Source organism: Hemibagrus wyckioides, linkage group LG13 (assembly GCF_019097595.1).
Source record: "Hemibagrus wyckioides isolate EC202008001 linkage group LG13, SWU_Hwy_1.0, whole genome shotgun sequence".
In the NCBI taxonomy this organism is placed as follows: domain Eukaryota; kingdom Metazoa; phylum Chordata; class Actinopteri; order Siluriformes; family Bagridae; genus Hemibagrus; species Hemibagrus wyckioides.
The window spans coordinates 16,358,820-16,376,741 of NC_080722.1; the positions used below are offsets into that span (position 1 = coordinate 16,358,820).

At 42.4% G+C, this 17,922-nt stretch overlaps 2 protein-coding genes across 3 annotated transcripts in view; one reads left to right on the forward strand and one right to left on the reverse strand.

The window, feature by feature from the left end:
* mrtfba (myocardin related transcription factor Ba) overlaps positions 1 to 4,133 on the forward strand; it is a 31,880-nt gene extending 27,747 nt beyond the window's left edge. Inside the window, exons 17-18 of one of the 2 annotated variants that reach the window (XR_009206284.1) lie at positions 397 to 565; positions 3,157 to 4,133. The gene's annotated coding sequence lies outside the window, so the exon portion shown is untranslated. The remainder of the gene's footprint in view (positions 1 to 396; positions 566 to 3,156) is intronic. The other variant, XM_058405427.1, reaches the window with a different exon arrangement.
* LOC131363154 (uncharacterized) lies at positions 413 to 3,282 on the reverse strand. The gene is made up of 5 exons (XM_058405430.1): positions 3,132 to 3,282; positions 2,191 to 2,352; positions 925 to 972; positions 706 to 844; positions 413 to 544 (listed from the first exon to the last, which is right to left on the reverse strand). The coding sequence occupies exons 1-5, from the start codon at positions 3,280 to 3,282 to the stop codon at positions 436 to 438; spliced, it is 609 nt and encodes a 202-aa protein (XP_058261413.1). The 3' UTR covers positions 413 to 435.
* Positions 4,134 to 17,922: the final 13,789 nt, after the last annotated feature.

Sequence of the window (17,922 nt, forward strand, 5' to 3'; positions counted from 1 at the left end):
GGTGAGTACAATAAACTGACCTTAAAAATCCACACACTAGATTTAAGCAAATGTTCTAGTCTTGGAGGAAGAACCTTTTATTTTTATTAAGATTACGTTGTTAAAGCTACTGATCTAATAATAGAACAGCAGTGTCGAGTTCCCACAAAATTCATCTGCTAGTAAAATCTTATTTCTGAATGCTGAATTGATATCAAAACATATCAATAATACTGAGCTATAATTTGAATAATAAAATTGATTTGAAGTTTGGATATGAGATCTTCTGACCACCAAATCTCTAGTGTTTTAATGTAGATCTGTACAGTAAAAAAAAAAAAAAAAAGCTTCAGTGAGATTATCAGTCCACATTTGTTCAAAGTCCAGTATTGTGAAACCGTCTTATCTTTGTTACAGGTCAGTGCTTTGGGAACAGCTGGAATTCCAGTGGAATCTTTAGATCCGGGGGACGATCTGGATTTCAGTTTGACAGGAGGGACAAAAGTGGCAGGTGTCTTTAAAGTAGTTCAGAAAGAAGGGCAACAGACAGCATCCACCTACACAGCTGCAAGTGTTGAGTGGCAGGGTAAATACTGTGAAGCACTACTGCTAGTACATACACCAGAAGTGTTTTAATACAATGTTACGGTGCTGCTGATATTTCTATGTAAGTGATCAGCGCAGTAGTCTGACTTTTGGTTGATGTAATGTGACATAGAGACTCACCCCAGCAATGCGGAGAGATAGCAGAGGAGAAAGGAAGTTTTGCCGATTTTGTGCTGAATCTCGGTGGTAACTTGCTGCTGGCAGGTGGGACACTGCACCAAGGCTGGAGAAAAGGACAGGTCCTTCACCTCTACCACCTCTGAGGCAGGAAATCACTGTTGAGTCTCTGTGTTACTCACATTTTTTAAGTATTTGACCTGTTAGGTGATACTGCAGTACCTGGAGCAGGTGTAGTGGAGCTCAGCTCTTCCTCAGATGGGCTCTGGACTGAAATGTGACATGCAGGATTATTATATTACACTGATCAGGCATAACATTATGACCACCTGCCTAATACCGTGTTGGTCCCCCTTTTAGCGCTAAAATAGCCCTGACTCGTCGACACATGGACTCCACTAGATCCCTGAAGGTGTGCCGTGGTATCTGGTACCAAGATGTAAGCAGCAGATCCTTTACATCATGTAAGTTGCAACATGGGGTTTCCATGCAACTTACAGGACTTAAAGGATACTTTTGATAGATACTGACCACTGCAGACCAGGAACACCCCACAAGAGCTGCAGTTTTGGAGATGCTCTGATCCAGTCGTCTAGCCATCACAATCTGGCCCTTGTCAAACTCACTCAAATCCTTACGCTTGTCCATTTTTCCTGCTTCTAACACATCAACTTTGAGGACAAAATGTTCACTTGATGTCTAATATATCCCACCCACTAACAGGTGCCATGATGAGGAGATAATCAGTCTTATTCACTTCACCACTCAGTGCTCATAAGGTTATACCTGATCGGTGTATCTTTTAATGATTACAATCCTATAGTTCAGATGGACATAGACGTATAGAAGTAATTGGATCTTTTCCCCCTTTGCGTGAATGTTTATATATATTGTAGTATTTGGGCTTTTATTTCTGGAGGTGATGCAGGAAAAACAGCTGTGATTAACTTCTTAAAGGAACAATTTCTAAGTTTTATTACCTGCTGCTATCTGCCAGGCAAATTTCATCTGCACTAAAAACAAAGACAAGCCTTTCCCTTCTGTCCAGCCACGCCCCACAAATCCTTCAGCATTTCACTTGGAAATCGATCTCTAAGGACGTAACATTTCTTTTTTAAAGCTTTAGTTAATAGGATGCCTGTAGGTCGAGGATGAACATGTGCTTCCTAACTAGAAGTCTTTTGTTATTGTTACAGCATGTCATGTGATGTAGACATACAGATAGATACTCCACCCCTCAAAAAATAGTTAATGATTGAGTAAAAATGAAACAGAAAATGAACGTATCATATATGTTTTTCTCCAGCAATGAAAGCAGTCTGAGGACTGGAAAAACTTGTGCTGTAGTTATTCCCTGAATTTGTACCTTGGGTGAGCACTTTATCCTGGTCAGGGATCAGGATATTTAAATTATAGTATATATTATATGATTATTTGGATCTAAATACACCCAAACCGAGCCCTTAAACAGTAGCTGTGGAAACATACCAGTGGCAGATGACTCCTCTGTAATTTTTGTGACGGTGGATTCTTTTTCCTGTAAACTCATTCCATTCTTCAGCTCCCTCTCTCTCTCGGATAGGCTATGCAGCTCTTTTTCTATTTGCTCCAGCTCACACAGTCCTTGGTCCTCGTTCTTGTTGAAACTTCCTAAAAGTAAGCAGCATTCATGTGGAAATAAAACACAGCACCAGAGCTGATTGTCGCAGATGTGCAGCATAACCAGATTACTGTAGCCTTGTTCGTTGTAATATTTTTATTTATTAAACACAAACCTGCTGTTTTATTTCACCTGGAACATATACAGCACCATTTTATTCATTCCTAACTGTTTAGGGTCACATTTGGATTCAGAGTGTCCTAGGAAGACTAGGAGTGAGGCAGGAATACGCCCTGATGATCTGCCGGTCTGACGCAGAGCTCCACGTTCACACGCTTATTCAAAGCTAAGGGCAATTTAGTATCATCAATCTCCAACTACTGGGATGCAGAGGTTGGAGAAGAAAAATCCCCACAAGCCCAGAGGAAAGCCACACAAACATGGATAGAAGATATTAAATGTAACACAGTAAACTGAGCTCCAGATGAAATAAGGGACCTCATTTTAGGTGGAAATGCTACTTACTGTCCCGCCTGCTAGCTACAGTACCATTTAACTGCGTTAAATATATTAATGACACAAGCTATCAGTAAAGCTTGTTAAACATGGCTGAGTCAAATGAAAACATTAAAAGTACAGCATCAATTAGAACTCAATCAATTTTTTTATAGAGGAATCCAGACACTCATATGCACTGGATCAATAAATAAAAATAAAATGGAGGGTTCACAAATAAACGCTTATTCACCCTCATAAGTAGGTTAAAGTATTCAGATACGTTTACATGGATGTAATTCATACATGTTTAGCTCATGCAGAGACAGGTTACCTTCACAAAAGTTGTTTCTTTTCAGGAACTCCTGCAGCCCCAGGAGGAGGGTGCGCCGACCGTAGAGCTGCTGCTTTCTAGTCATGATGTACCACATCTCTGTGGAGTCCATCTCCATTTGATCCTCCTCATGTACCCCAAGTGTCGTCATTCCTCTCGCTGCGCTGCCAGACCAAATCCTGAAACGATTATCCTATAGATCACCTATCTGTGACATTGATCACCAAACCTTGCTGAGTCTTGATCATCTGGACAGAAGGTAACCTGAGGGCTGTTTTAAAACCGTCCTAATGATGGCTTATTCAGATGGTTTCTGTGTAACTTGTATCCGAGATCAAGCATGCAAATGAATATAGATCAATCTACCTCGCTAACTTTACATTTATTACACTGACCCAGCCTGCTTTAAATATATTACCCACAGGATTGCTTTCTTGTTAATGTGTGAAAACATTAGCCAAAGTAAATAACAAACAGAAGCTTTACCAGATGATGGTAAGATGGCCACGGCGAGTCACTCCAGATTAAGCTGGTCTGTATAGAGGTACATATTTCTATATACCGTATCCACATGACTCCCCTTACTTCTCAGCATTTTAATAAACAAATTTTGTTTTTCATTATTTCACACTGATGGCCTGAGGTAATATCTGATCTAACCTGTTTACTGGATGAAGTCAGTTATTTCCATTTTCCTGAATTGACTTCCTGATATTGGTAATATTCCTGTGGTTAACAGGTACAAAACACTGTGCCAGGTCACACAAATGACAAGAAATGTGACACCCAGTGGTCTAGTTTGAGTGTTGGCATTTGTTTGCGTTTGTTGTGATGTGTAATGGTGCCAGTGTGAGGTGGAGTACATGTACCTTATTCATTTGAATGTGTTTCCATAGTCAAATTGTGTACATGAAATGGGAAAGATGAGCAGAGCTACCCGAAAGAGGAGGGGACTGTTATTCTTAACTTTCTCTAGATAAGAATTTTGCTCAAAAAGTGTCTTAAGAAAGCTTATATATACACTACTCACAAAAAGTTAAGGTTATTTGGCTTTTGGGTGAAATTTATGGAAAATGTAAAAAGTTCACGCTACAGTGATATTATGAAAGTAGGTGATTTGCAATGGAGATTTCCTTATCTCAAACAATTTATTGAAACAAAAGCCAACAACAATGGTGGGTATACCACAACAAAGAATGTCAATGTCTCAATAATTTGTCATGTGCCCTTGACCATCAATTACAGCTTGACAACGACGTTCACGAGTCGACTTATTGTCTGCTGAGGCATGGCATTCCACTCTTCTTGAAGGGCCAGAATCTCATTGTACCCTTGCAGGTCGTCTAGCACGCAGACCACGCTGATGTAAACAGTTTCGAATGGTCTGACCTGACACTTCGGTGCCTCTCACCTCCCTTAAATGTGCCTGGAGTTGAGTGGCATTCATCACCCGGTTCCACAGGGCACTGTTCACAATGAAGCGGTCATCAACGTGGGATGTGGCCAAAGGACGTCCACTTCTATGCCTTTCTGTGACTCTTCCAGTCTCTCTGTATCTCTGTTGCAACCTGCTGATGACACTCTGACACTCTAAGCTCAGTGGCCTCTTCTCTCTGAGAACATCCTGTTTGAAGCCTCACAATTGCGAGGTACTGCTGATCAATTGTTAGGTGTCATCTTGGTCTCATGATGTCAAAATGTGAACAGCATGATGAAGAGGACTGTTTAAATACCAATTCTAATCGAACCAGAAAATTTATTGGTCGATTCATGGATCAAACACCAGTTGTGAATTTTGCCGTTAAGCACCTTGTTAGAGAACAGCAAGTTATGCAAAAAGTACTGAAACACTGAACAGTTGGACATGTGCATTCAAAAGTGTAGAGAAGGTCAAATTAATTCACTATTGTCATTGTATTGTATAGATCACTATTTACATCATAAATGTTTCTTTAGACAGCATGTAATGTAGTTTATTTCTTGAACTGATCATTCTGATGACTTTTTCCACAATTCCAATGGTCAGAAATTCAGATATATGTGTTTCTTATTCCTTGAGTTTCAGGTTACTGCACTCTCTTGTTTAAGCTAAGTTCAGGAAGAATCGTGCTCATGAGGAGCCACTTTCCCACAGCAGATTATTTATTTTATCTGTGACCTGAGGTAACCTTTCAATAGCTCATGGTAAAGAAACCATTTATTTCCTTGTTCTATTTACATGTCAGAGCATGCAAAATTCAGTCAAATGTTTTTGCTTTTTTTTTTATTATTTTCAGGTCAAAGTCTGGCTGTCATGTATATGCAAGCTCGATATGTTGGATTAAGACCAAGTCGAAGGAATGAAGGAAGGAAAGAAGGGAGGGGGGCTGAGAAAGAAAGAAAGAAAGAAAGAAAGAAGGGGGGGAGAAAGGAAGGGGGGGAGGGAAGAAAAAGAAAGAAAGAAAGAAAGAAAGAAAGAAAGAAAGAAAGAAAGAAAGAAAGAAAGAAAAAGAAAAAAGTGGGGAAGAAAGGGAGGCAGGAAGGAAAAAATGAAAGAAAAAAAGAAAGAAAGGAAGGAATGAAGGTAAGGAAAGAAAAAAAAGAAAGGGGACGAAAACACACAGTCTTCGAGTCTTTCCTAGCCCTGGGCTCTAGAGGTCAGTGTTGTTCATGGAGGTGAGTGAGTGTGAGGATGCGGAGAGCAGCACGTGGCCAGGCTGTGCTGGAATACACTGCGCTTCCAGAACACTGAAATATTAACCAGCACCAGCTACACACACACACACACACACAGAGCCAGCCTTTTAAAAGGCTCATGTAAGTGTGCGGTTTGTGGAACTGCAAGAGATATTTTAGTGATTGAAATAAAATATCCCTGCTGAAAAATCCAGCTTGGTCTGACTGGTTACATCGCTACACACACTGGTGGACACTATGTAGCTGGTAAGGTATTGATAAAGCTGAAAAACTGACCAGTTCATGATGGAGAATATATTAATTACCATGTTGAAATGTACAGTGCACCATTAGCAGCAGTAATTACCAGCTGGTAAAGATGATCGCAGTCCAGCTGTATTTGGTCAGACTTAGGCAGGAATGTATATACTGTGTGTGTGTGTGTGTGTGTGTGTGTGTGTGAGAGAGAGAGAGAGAGAGAGAGAGAGAGAATGAATGAAAACATTGAGAGTCACTTCCTGTTGAAGCAGCTGGTTGTTCACTATGAGTAATGGGAGGGGAACGAAAAGCCTGACGCACACAAGCCAGAAATGTCTCCCTCTCCCTCTCCTCTCCTCAGCCCCTTCACTCCTGACTCTGTTTCTAACTACTACTGCTGTCCTGATCAGCAGCACTTTGTTTTATCATAAAACATGAAGAAAAGGAGACAGTTCAAATCAATAGAAGAACACTTAAAGAAAGTCAGTAGTAAGTATCAAGGTTAAAACAGAGTAACCAAAAAAGCTGTGGAAATACCCTTGTGCTGTTTTTAGTGTCTCTCTTTTTTTTAAACCCTCCCCCTCTTTTGTCTCTCAGCTTGTGTCTACACACACACACACAACTCTTTTCTCAACAGTAGACACATTTGCCAAACGTGACCCTTGGTGATGTCACAATGGGAGGGTCTCAGCCTGGGAGCCTTGAAGTGTCCAGTCAGCATCAGTGGATACAGTGGTACAGTCTGAAGAATATGTAGGACGTGGTCAGAAAGAAAAACTATCATTTAAAGTAAACTTTAAAAATGTAGATAGATAGATGGACGGACGGACGGACGGACGGATAGATAGATAGATAGACAGACAGACAGACAGACAGACAGGTAGATAGATAGATTTGTTGTAGACTTGTTGATCCTGCTTGCAACCCTGGTGCTAATGCTACAGCAGTCCACAACACAGTAAATAGCACTCACCATCACAGACTGGTAAAAGAGCTCCAGCATCTTGTTAAAGACTTCCTCAGGAAATAGAGTCTGCTTATCCTCTTCTTATATACAGGGTCAATGTGGCTCCTCCAGTCCAGTCTGCTGTTTAAGTGTACACCCAGATACTTGTAGTTGTAAACAATTCCAACCTCCTTGCCCATGATGGTTATGGGCTCATTCAAAGTTTTAGTCCTCCTAAAGTCCACCACCATCTCCTTGGTCTTCATCACATTTAGGAGCAGGTAATTCCTAGTGCACCAATCCACAAAGTTATCCAGTAGCCAAATCTGTTAGCTACTGCAAGTTGCATTAGCATGCTAATTAGTTTAAATGTAGCTAGTTAATGTTAGTGAACTTGTCTCGAACATGCCTTTTCAAATTAGATAGAGTTCATGTCTTCTAGGCTGGCAAAGGAGTCTCATTTTCTGTGTACTCCAGTGTATAGAAACATTATACTACACATTACACATTACAGGACCAGGGATGTTCATCCTCAAGATCCACACTGCAGTCCATATTCAGACACACACCCATAGCTAGAATGCTAACTGTTGTGTATCCTGACAATATCACAGCTGATGTTAGATCAACATGATTTTTTTAATACTATAATGAACCTCATTGGATGCTATAAACTAATAATAATAAGTCAATAATCAGATGCCAGACTGAGCCTGTTTGATTGTCAAAAGTTTTTTTTTTCTGTGAAAGGTCATTAAAAGGAAAGGAAAGTCCACTTGAATTCCCTGACTTCCAAACACAAAGTGGACTGACAGTGAAATGATTTGGCAACAAGTTTCTGATGAATCACTGAATAATAAATCAGTCGCATCAGACACCTGAGACACTACTGGTATATCTGGTATATATATCTGTGTACTCCATTTACATCAGACATAAATACAGGAACCATATTCTGCAGTGGCTACAGAGTGTGAACTTCTCTCACAATGAAGCTGATATTAGCTTTTTTTTCTTTAAGAAAAATACAAAAAGGAATGTAAAAGAACTGTTACTTTCCAATAATTCTCTAAGGAGGGTAAAAGTAGAAGTGCTCCTAAAATCTTTAGTACAAGTAAAAACTGTTTTAAGTCGATTTGTAAGTTGTACCAAATTATATGAATCTTTAACAGCACTGTCACACTGGATAACAGACACAACAACTGCAGTCCAAAATGAAACAAGTCCAAAATTTATTAAAAACCAACAGACAGATATGAAGAAGATAAAGCAGTTTTACTATCTACTATCCCCTGGTGTGCAGGCACACTGGTCAGCCTCAGGGTCAGGAGTCAGGACGATGAGGGTGGAAGGAAAATAGTATAATTAATATCAGAAGGTTTATGAGGTTTTATTTCATTCAGAGTTAAATTAGACAGAATATGTTTATAACAGGTCTTAGTGACATGTGTTTTGAATAAGTGTGACACTCTCATAGGTTTGACCAGAACTGAGGAGACAAGAGGCAGATATCAGACATTTCCATTTATTTTTCTGGCATTTAGCAGATGCTCTTATCCAGAGATACTTTTTATCTTATTTTATACAACTGAGTAATTGAGGGTTGAGGGCCCAGCAGTGGCAGCTTGGTGGATCTGGGATTGGAACTCACAACCTTCTGATTTTATTTAGCTTTCAGTGATTTCATCTCAGTACACACACACACACACACACACACACACACTCTCGCTCTCTCTCGCGCTCTCTCTCTCTCTCTCTCTCTGACAACATTTTACACAGTAACATGGCTGTTGTTTTAGAAAAATACTGATATGTAATACAGCAATACTGTACTCTTTTTACTGTGTAATTATATGAGAAACAAATGAGAAATGTTTGTTATAAAAAAAGACACTTGAGACATGTGTGTATTAAACCAAAAAATAACGTATTAACTATTTACAAGCAATGACAAACTGTACACTTATTACAGATATTAATATTTTATGTAATATTTTAACATTTTATAACATAACACTACATTTGTAAAACTTAATATTAAAATCTAAATCTTAAAAATGTAATATTTACATATTTACAACAATGCATGATTCTACAACAATACAAATTATATTTATTTATTAATATAAATTAAGCTAATACACATAAATAACATTAATATTATAAAAATCCTATACATTTAACACAAACTAAATTCATTCATTCATTCATTGTCTCCCGCTTATCCGTAGCCGGGTCGCGGGGGCAGCAGTCTAAGCAGGGATGCCCAGACTTCCTTCTCCCTAGCCACTTCCTCCAGCTCTTCCGGGGGAATTCCAAGGCGTTCCCAGGTCAGCCGAGAGACATAGTCCCTCCAGCATGTCCTGGGTCTTCCCCAGGGTCTCTTCCCGGTTGGGCATGCCCGGAACACCTCCCCTGGGAGACGTCCAGGAGGCATCTGAAACAGATGCCCAAGCCACCTCAACTGGCCCTTTTCAATGTAGAGGAGCAGCGGCTCTACTCCGAGCTCCTCCTGGGTGACAGAGCTCCTTACCCTATCTCTAAGGGAACGCCCGGCCACCTTACGAAGAAAACTCATTTCGGCCGCCTGTGTCCGGGATCTTGTCCTTTCGGTCATGACCATAAGTAAGAGTAGGAACGTAGATTGACTGGTAAATTGAGAGTTTCGCCTTTCGGCTCAGCTCCTTCTTCACCACAACAGACCAGTACATAGACCGCATTGCTGCTGCCGCTGCACCAATCCATCTGTCAATCTCACGCTCCATCCTTCCCTCACTTGTAAACAAAACCCCGAGATACTTAAACTCCTCCACTTGAGGAAGGAACACCCCTCCAACCTGGAGGGGACAAACCACCTTTTTCCAGTCGAGAATCATGGCCACGGATTTGGAGGTGCTGATCCTCATCCCAGCCGCTTCGCACTCGGCTGCGAACTGCCCCAGCGCATGCTGTAAGTCCTGGCTCGAAGGAGCCAACAGGACAACGTCATCTGCAAAAAGCAGAGACGAAATCCTATGATCCCCAAACCGGACTCCCTCCACCACCTGGCTGCACCTAGAAATTCTGTCCATAAAAATAATGAACAGAACCGGTGACAAAGGACAACCCTGCCAGAGTCCAACATGCACTGGGAACAGATCTGAATTACAGCCGGCAATGCGAACCGAGCTCCTGCTCCGGTCATACAGAGACCGAACAGCCCTTAACAGAGGGCCACGGACCCCATACTCCCAGAGCACCTCCCACAGGATGCCACAAGGGACTCGGTCAAATGCCTTCTCCAAGTCCACAAAACACATGTGGACTGATTGGGCAAACTCCCATGAACTCTCAAGCACCCTGTGAAGGATATAGAGCTGGTCCAGTGTCCCACGACTAGGACGAAACCCGCATTGTTCCTCCTGAATCCGTGGTTCGACTAAAGGATGGACTCTCCAGTACCCTGGAATAGACTTTCCCTGGGAGGCTGAGGAGTGTGATCCCCCTATAGTTGGAACACACCCTCCGATCCCCCTTCTTAAAAAGAGGGACCACCACCCCAGTCGCCCAGTCCAGAGGCACTGTCCCTGACTGCCACGCTATGTTGCAGAGACGTGTCAGCCAAGACAGCCCCACAACATCCAGAGACTTAAGGTACTCGGGGCGAATCTCATCCACTCCCGGCGCCTTGCCACCAAGGAGCTGCTGGACTACCTCAGTGACATCAGCTTGGGTAATGGATGAATCTACCTCTGAGTCCTCAGCCTCTGCTTCCTCTACGGAAGGTGTGTCAGTAGGATTGAGGAGATCCTCGAAGTATTCCTTCAACCTTCCGACAATATCCCCAGTCAAGGTCAACAACTCTCCACCAGCACCATACACAGTGCTGGCAGAGAGCTGCTTACCCCTTCTGAGGTGCCGGACGGTCTGCCAGAATTTCCCCGAGGCCGACCGATAGTCCTTCTCCATGGCCTCCCCGAACTCCTCCCAGACCCGAGTTTTTGCTTCCACAACCACCCGGGCTGCAGCTCGCTTGGCCTGCCGGTACTCATCAGCTGCCTCCGGAGTCCGAAGTCTCTTTCTCCAGCTTGACAGCATCCCTTACTTCCAGTGTCCACCACTGGGTTCGGGGATTGCCGCCACAACAGGCACCAGAGACCTTACGGCCATAGCTCCTGGTAGCTGCGTCAACAATGGAGGAGGAGAACATGGTCCACTCAGACTCAATGTCCCCATCCTCCCTCGGAATCTTGTCGAAACTCTCCCGGAGGTGGGAGTTGAAGACCTCCCTAACAGAGGGTTCAGCCAGACGTTCCCAACAGAACCCCACAATACGTTTGGGTCTGCCAAGTCTGTCCGGCATCCTCCTCTGCAAGCGGATCCAACTCACCACCAGGTGGTGATCAGTTGACAGCTCAGCCCCTCTCTTCACCCTAGTGTCTAAGACATATGGCCGAAGGTCAGATGACACGACCACAAAGTCGATCATTGACCTCCGGCCTAAGGTGTCCTGGTACCATGTGTACTGATGGGCACCCTTATGCTTGAACATGGTGTTCGTTATGGACAGACTGTGACTAGCACAGAAGTCCAATAACGGAACACCACTTGAGTTCAGATCAGGGGGGCCGTTCCTCCCAATCACGCCCCTCCAGGTAACACTGTCGTTACCCACATGGGCGTTGAAGTCCCCCAGTATAACTATGGAGTCCCCAGTCGGGGCACCTTCCAGCACCCCTCGTAGGGTCTCCAAGAAGGTTGGGTACTCCACACTGCTGTTCGGCCCGTAAGCCGAAACAACAGTGAGGCCCCTATCCCCCACCCGAAGGCGCAGGGAAACCACCCTCTCATTTACTGGGGAAAACTCCAACACATGGCAGCTGAGCTCGGGGGCTATAAGCAAGCCCATCCCAGCCCACCGCCTCTCACCATGAGGTACTCCAGAATAGTAGAGGGTCCAACCTCTCTCCAGGAGTTGGGTTCCAGAGCCCAGGCTGTGCATGGAGGCGAGCCCGACTATCTCTAGCCGGTACCGCTCAGCCTCCCCCACCAGCTCAGGCTCCTTCCCCCCCAGTGAAGTGACATTCCATGTCCCAAGAGCCAGATTCTTTAACCAGGGTTTGGGTCGTCTAGGCCCCTGCCCCTGACTGCTACCCAAAACACATTGCACCAGCCCCTTATGCTCCTTCCTGCGGTCGCCTGCATGCCCCAGCCCCAGGCCTGGCTCCAGGTTGGGGCCCCGGTAACGCCAATCCGGGCGACGTAATGGTCCTTGCTTTCTTTTTCTTCATAAGGGGGATTTGAACCGCTCTTAGTCTGACCCGTCACCTAGGACCTGTTTGCCTTGGGAGACCCTACCAGGGGCCACCTTATTGTGGTGGAGGGGTTTGAGTACCCGAATGAGACAAACTAAATGCAAATGCAAAATACACAAGAAACAACAGAATCACATTTTTAACTAAATGCCATAACTACTTTAATCTTACCACAATTCTATCATTAAAATGATTTACATTTAGAGATTATGCTAGAGACGGTGGTAAGAATCCTCTGGATGCCTGCGCAATTACACCGAGATTCATAAAGTGACCGAATGATATAGCTATGAACTATGGGCTATGAGCTCGTAAGAGCTGTTCTTAAAAAAACTACAGAAGAGGCCTGAGCATGAACACTGGGCTCTTGGGTCTACTGAAAATTTTGGGAACAGGTTACATAGTTAGCTCCAAAATGTTTTTTTTTTTTTTTTCCAACACAACAGACGAGAAGGTATCAAGCGGATTCTCACCACCCCAAGTGTTTAAAAGGCTGAAATACATAATTATTAAAAAAGACTAATGCTGAAATCTAGGGATGAAATACTTACCACAGATACTTACCACAGATACTTACCCTACATCATGGATAAGAGGTAATCCATATAGGAGAGAGGCCTATATGGATCACCTCTTATCCATGATCACCACCTCTCCACAGGTGGTGGGATCAATACAGGAAAGAGGCTCTCCACAGGTGGTGGGATCAATACAGGAAAGAGGCCTCTCATAGGTGGGGATGGGCTCCTCACAGGTGGTGGGGTCAATAAAGGGGAGAGACCTCTCATAGGTGGGGATGGGATCCTCACAGGTGGTGGGGTCCATAAAGGGGAGAGACCTCTCATAGGTGGGGATGGGATCCTCACAGGTGGTGGGGTCAATAAAGGAGAGAGGCCTCTCCTAGGTGGGGATGGGCTCCTCACAGGTGGTGGGGTACATAAAGGAGAGAGGCCTCTCATAGGTGGGGATGGGCTCCTCACAGGTGGTGGGGTACATAAAGGAGAGAGGCCTCTCATAGGTGGGGATGGGCTCCCCACAGGTGGTGGGGTACATAAAGGAGAGAGACCTCTCATAGGTGGGGATGGGCTCCTCACAGGTGGTGGGGTACATAAAGGAGAGAGACCTCTCATAGGTGGGGATGGGCTCCTCACAGGTGGTGGGGTACATAAAGGAGAGAGGCCTCTCATAGGTGGGGATGGGCTCCTCACAGGTGTTGGCATCCAAACAGGAGAGAGGCATAGCACAGGCCAGTTGTCATCGTCCTCATCCTGTGGAAACACAAACGTCTCCCTCTGTGTCCCTGTGTCAAAGAAGAAAAACAGACAATGCGGCACATTGAAAAACATCTCATAAAAAGAAGCAGAAACCCCTTTTTAATAGCACTGTGTATATTTTGTAAAGCAGGAAAACCTCCCTATCAAAACAAGACATATTTACACAAGTTATATTACTGTAATCTTCCTATAACAGTGCAGAAAAACTCAGTATTTATATTCTGCATTTACAGGAGTTACTTACGCTATCACGGCTTCACTGTTACTCACACTGGTCACTTCTCGATGCTCAAAAGTATCTTCCCAAGAACAATGCAGATTAAACTACATTTCTATGACAGTGTGTTTCTTTATCAGTTCCTTACTCCAATGCTTTACATCCCCTTTGAGTCCATTTGTGTCTCTTGTCAAAAATTTGCCCTTTATCGTAAATGACACTACTCATAACTATTTTATTCATTACAGCTATGAACAAATCCTTGCTGAACAGAAGTGAAACAAACAGCTTGATATTTTTCCCTAAGCTGCACTCTACATTGCCACACTAGCTCCATTTATTTCTAGCGATTGGTTTTGTTCAGCTAGCTGCCCTTCATCACAGCCCCTTCCTCTCTCCGCTTTAACAACTCCACAAACACGGACAATGAAAAATCGTTCAAATAATAAAATAGATCATGTTATTGTAAACATTTTAACTTGTTTTATTCACTCTTTAAAAAAACTAGGAACACTGAAAAACAATTGCTTAGCTACATGCTAACTAGCCGTCTAGCTAATCTTTGCTAATACTCCTCGGCTTGTCTTAGTAAACTTTAATAAGCATTAAATTAACATTCCGACTTTTATAAAAAGCTGATTTGAACATATCTGAAAACATTAACACTGTTGATTTCTTCCCTGCTCGTTTCACTGGAGTCTGCCGCTTTGTCCGCTAGCTTTAGCATAATGATCGTGTCCGTAAAGCGATTAGCAAAATATCGATTAGCCGAACAGATTTTCTCCAAATCATCTAACCAAATAAAACGATATTCCCGATTGCGTTTTTTTTTGTAATACCGCGGTGTTTAAAAGACTTTATACTTAAGACAAAAAGAGAAAAGTCAGTAACTGACCGTTCCAGGGGTCGTCCAGTCCGCTCCATCCGGGCTCGGGCTCCACATCCTGGTGCTGCTGAAGCGCGGCTCCTCCTCCGAAGTTCATCATCACTGCTGTAGAGTCGGTGTAAGAGTCAGGTCCAGTCGCGGAGTAAGAAGAAATCAGGAGTGTAGAAAAATCACAAAGGATAATCCAAGTCTTGCTTCACAACCACAACACCTTAATGTTTAAAAGGAAACACAGTTTAAACACAAACATTACGTAAAGTGTTCTGTGACGCTGCGCAGTGCCCATGCGCAGTGATCCCCCCCCCTCTAAAAAAAAATACATGGCCGTCTATCTCTAAATACCTGAGCTTTATTTCTTATTCAATATTATTCTATATAAAATCAGCAAATACTTTTTCACAGCACTATATATTATATATATATATATATAAAATATGTAAAAATATATGTAAAAATTAAAGTTTTTTTAGAAAATAGAAGTTTTTTTTCACTTAAATGGTTCAGATCATCAATTTTATTATACAAAGATAATTATGCGAGTAAATACAAAATGCAGTTTTTAAATTATGATATCATTTATTAAGGGTAAAAAACTGTCCAAACCTGCCTGGCCCTATGTGAAAAAGTAATTGCCCCCAAAACCTAATAACCTGTTTGTGGCCCCTTCGGAAATTTGCTTCACTCTTCTTTGCAGAATTGTTTTAAATTGTTTTAATTCAGCCACATTGGAGGGTTTCTAGCATGAACGGTCTGTTTAAAGTGATGCCACAGAATCTCAATCGGATTTAAGTCTGGACTTTGACTAGGTAGCTAACTCCAAAACATTATTTTTTTTTAGCCATTCAGAGGTGGACTTGCTGGTGTGTTTCGGATCACGGTCATTTTTCTAGCAGCATTCACTAGTGGATTTGCTGTTGCTTTTATGCAAAATGACTTACTACGAATGAAGAGAATGAAGCAACTCCAAGCTATGCTGAACTTAGACCCAGCTGTCAGACATCAGAGAATGTAAGATGTAAGAATGTGAGAATAAAAGACTTCATAGGAAAATAGACATGGTGGTATGATGGCACAACCTGAAATGTTTTATTCCCCTTATAGTGTTAGACTGTAAGGGTACAAAAGTAAATGTTCTTGGAATGATTCTCACTCAGCAGTCCCACAAACAAGGTAGTGATAATCTCCTTATAACTAAAAATGTGTGTGTGTGTATGTGAGTGTGTGTGCTGGTTTGTCTGTGATGTAGTAGGATTGTGATCTGGTTGTCTGTAGCTGCTGAAGGGAGGAGCAGGGACTGTGCGTGGGGAGGGAAGGAAAGGACCAATCAGACCCCACTGTACGTCTACATGCAGATACAGTATAAGCAAAGGATGACATACTGCTCTCTGCGTCACTCTCTCATGCATACACACTCTCTCACACACACACTCCTTACTGTGTGTCTTCTTGCCCTGGTTCAATACAGACAACCAACCCCACATTTAAAACATGACATGTCTGTCACACAGCAGATGGACCCTGATTATAAACTAATCCGTAGGTACAAACTCAGTTTGGTGATTTTCCTGCTTTAACTCACATTTTAAACCCAGAAATGCAACTGATGCATTAAAGGAGGTGTGCTTGGATGCTGGCTCTGTTGCCTAATGAATTTTTTATTTAATTGACTGATCATAATTGAAAGTGATACTGCTGAGCCTGCTAAACCTAGCTAACTGAAAACCAGTAGATATCAGTTTATATCAGTTGATATTTGTTTATATAAAATGACAGATGAATTTTAAAGTCTTTGCCTGTTTTATCATAAAATGGACATAATAAAGCCTCCAAAATTCATAATGGACAAACCCATGTGTATAAATCACGCCAAAATATGGATTTCGATTAAAACCGCTTAACAGAAACATTATTACACACAGCTTGATGGACTTTTATTTGAAACTTATGTGCAGCATTGACATTAATTTAATACCTTAATTTTGTTTGTTAAAGGCTTACATAAATCTATACCCCAGAGCTATTGAACTCTTGATTGGGATTGGTCAGAAGGTGTTTTATGAATGTACTCTTTCTGATTATTTTTTCTATAAGGACAGTTAAATTAAAGCATAAATTTAATTAAAGGCAAACTCCCATCATTTAAGCCTCACCATAAACATTTTTAATGAAGTGATGTAATAATGTGATGAAATAGGTAGACCTGTAAGGTAGAACTATAAGGAGAATGTTTAACACATATGAAAGGAGTCTAGGGTTAAGGTTAGGGTCATTCATTCATTTCAGTCATTTTCAGTAACTGCTGTATCCTGATCGCAGGTCACTGTTTGTGAAGCTTCTCCTCATGTTTTCTTCTGATTTCTTCAGTTTCCTTCCAGCTCCCCAAAACGTGCAGTCAGATGAACTGGCAACATGTTCACTTCAAGAGAGAGAAAAAAGAGAGGTTTAAAATGATTTCAGAATTTGGCAACAGTACAAATCCACATACTCACCCTGACTTGTCACTACAGTCCAGGCTGATGGAAGTGGTGTAATGTTGTGGGGAATGTTTTTATGGCACATTTAGGGCTGTTGAGCCACAGCCTCACAAAGTCGTCTCAAACTGGTTTCATAAGAATGGCAATGAGTTCAGTGATCTTTATTGGTCTTCAGTCACCAGATCTGACTCCAGTAGAAGACCTTTGGGATGTGGTAGAACAGGAGATTGACAGCATGAATGTGCACCTGAAAAACCTGCAGGAATTACGTGATGCAGTCACAACAACATGCAGAAGAATCTGCCATGGAATCCATGCTACAATGAATTGAGGCTGTTTTGAGAGCAAAGGGAAACCCTACCCATTTGTAGTATAAGGTAAAGTGCACCATGAGTGTATTGACAGTATGTATTTACAGTAGCACAGGGAGATCTACAGGCTGCACCTGCACAATGCCACCATGAACATGATGAGAAACTGGGCCTGTGTTTCTTTCTGCTGATCCTGAGTTGATCCCACATCGACTCCAGCTTTTGAGCCAAAAGTATCTGTTTACCTGTAGGACTGGAGTGCAATGGGAGATAGGATTGTGTTAGGATAAAGGCTAGAATTTCCCTAGTGTTAGAGTCCAGGGCTTAAACTAGCTCATTTATAATCTACACTCTCTCCCTCTGCCTCTCATATGACAGAGCAGAGTGATCATAGCACACTTCCTTCACTTCCTGCTGACTCACAGCCATTCATTCAGTTGCTGCTTCACTCAGTACGGTTTTGACATCAGGTATCG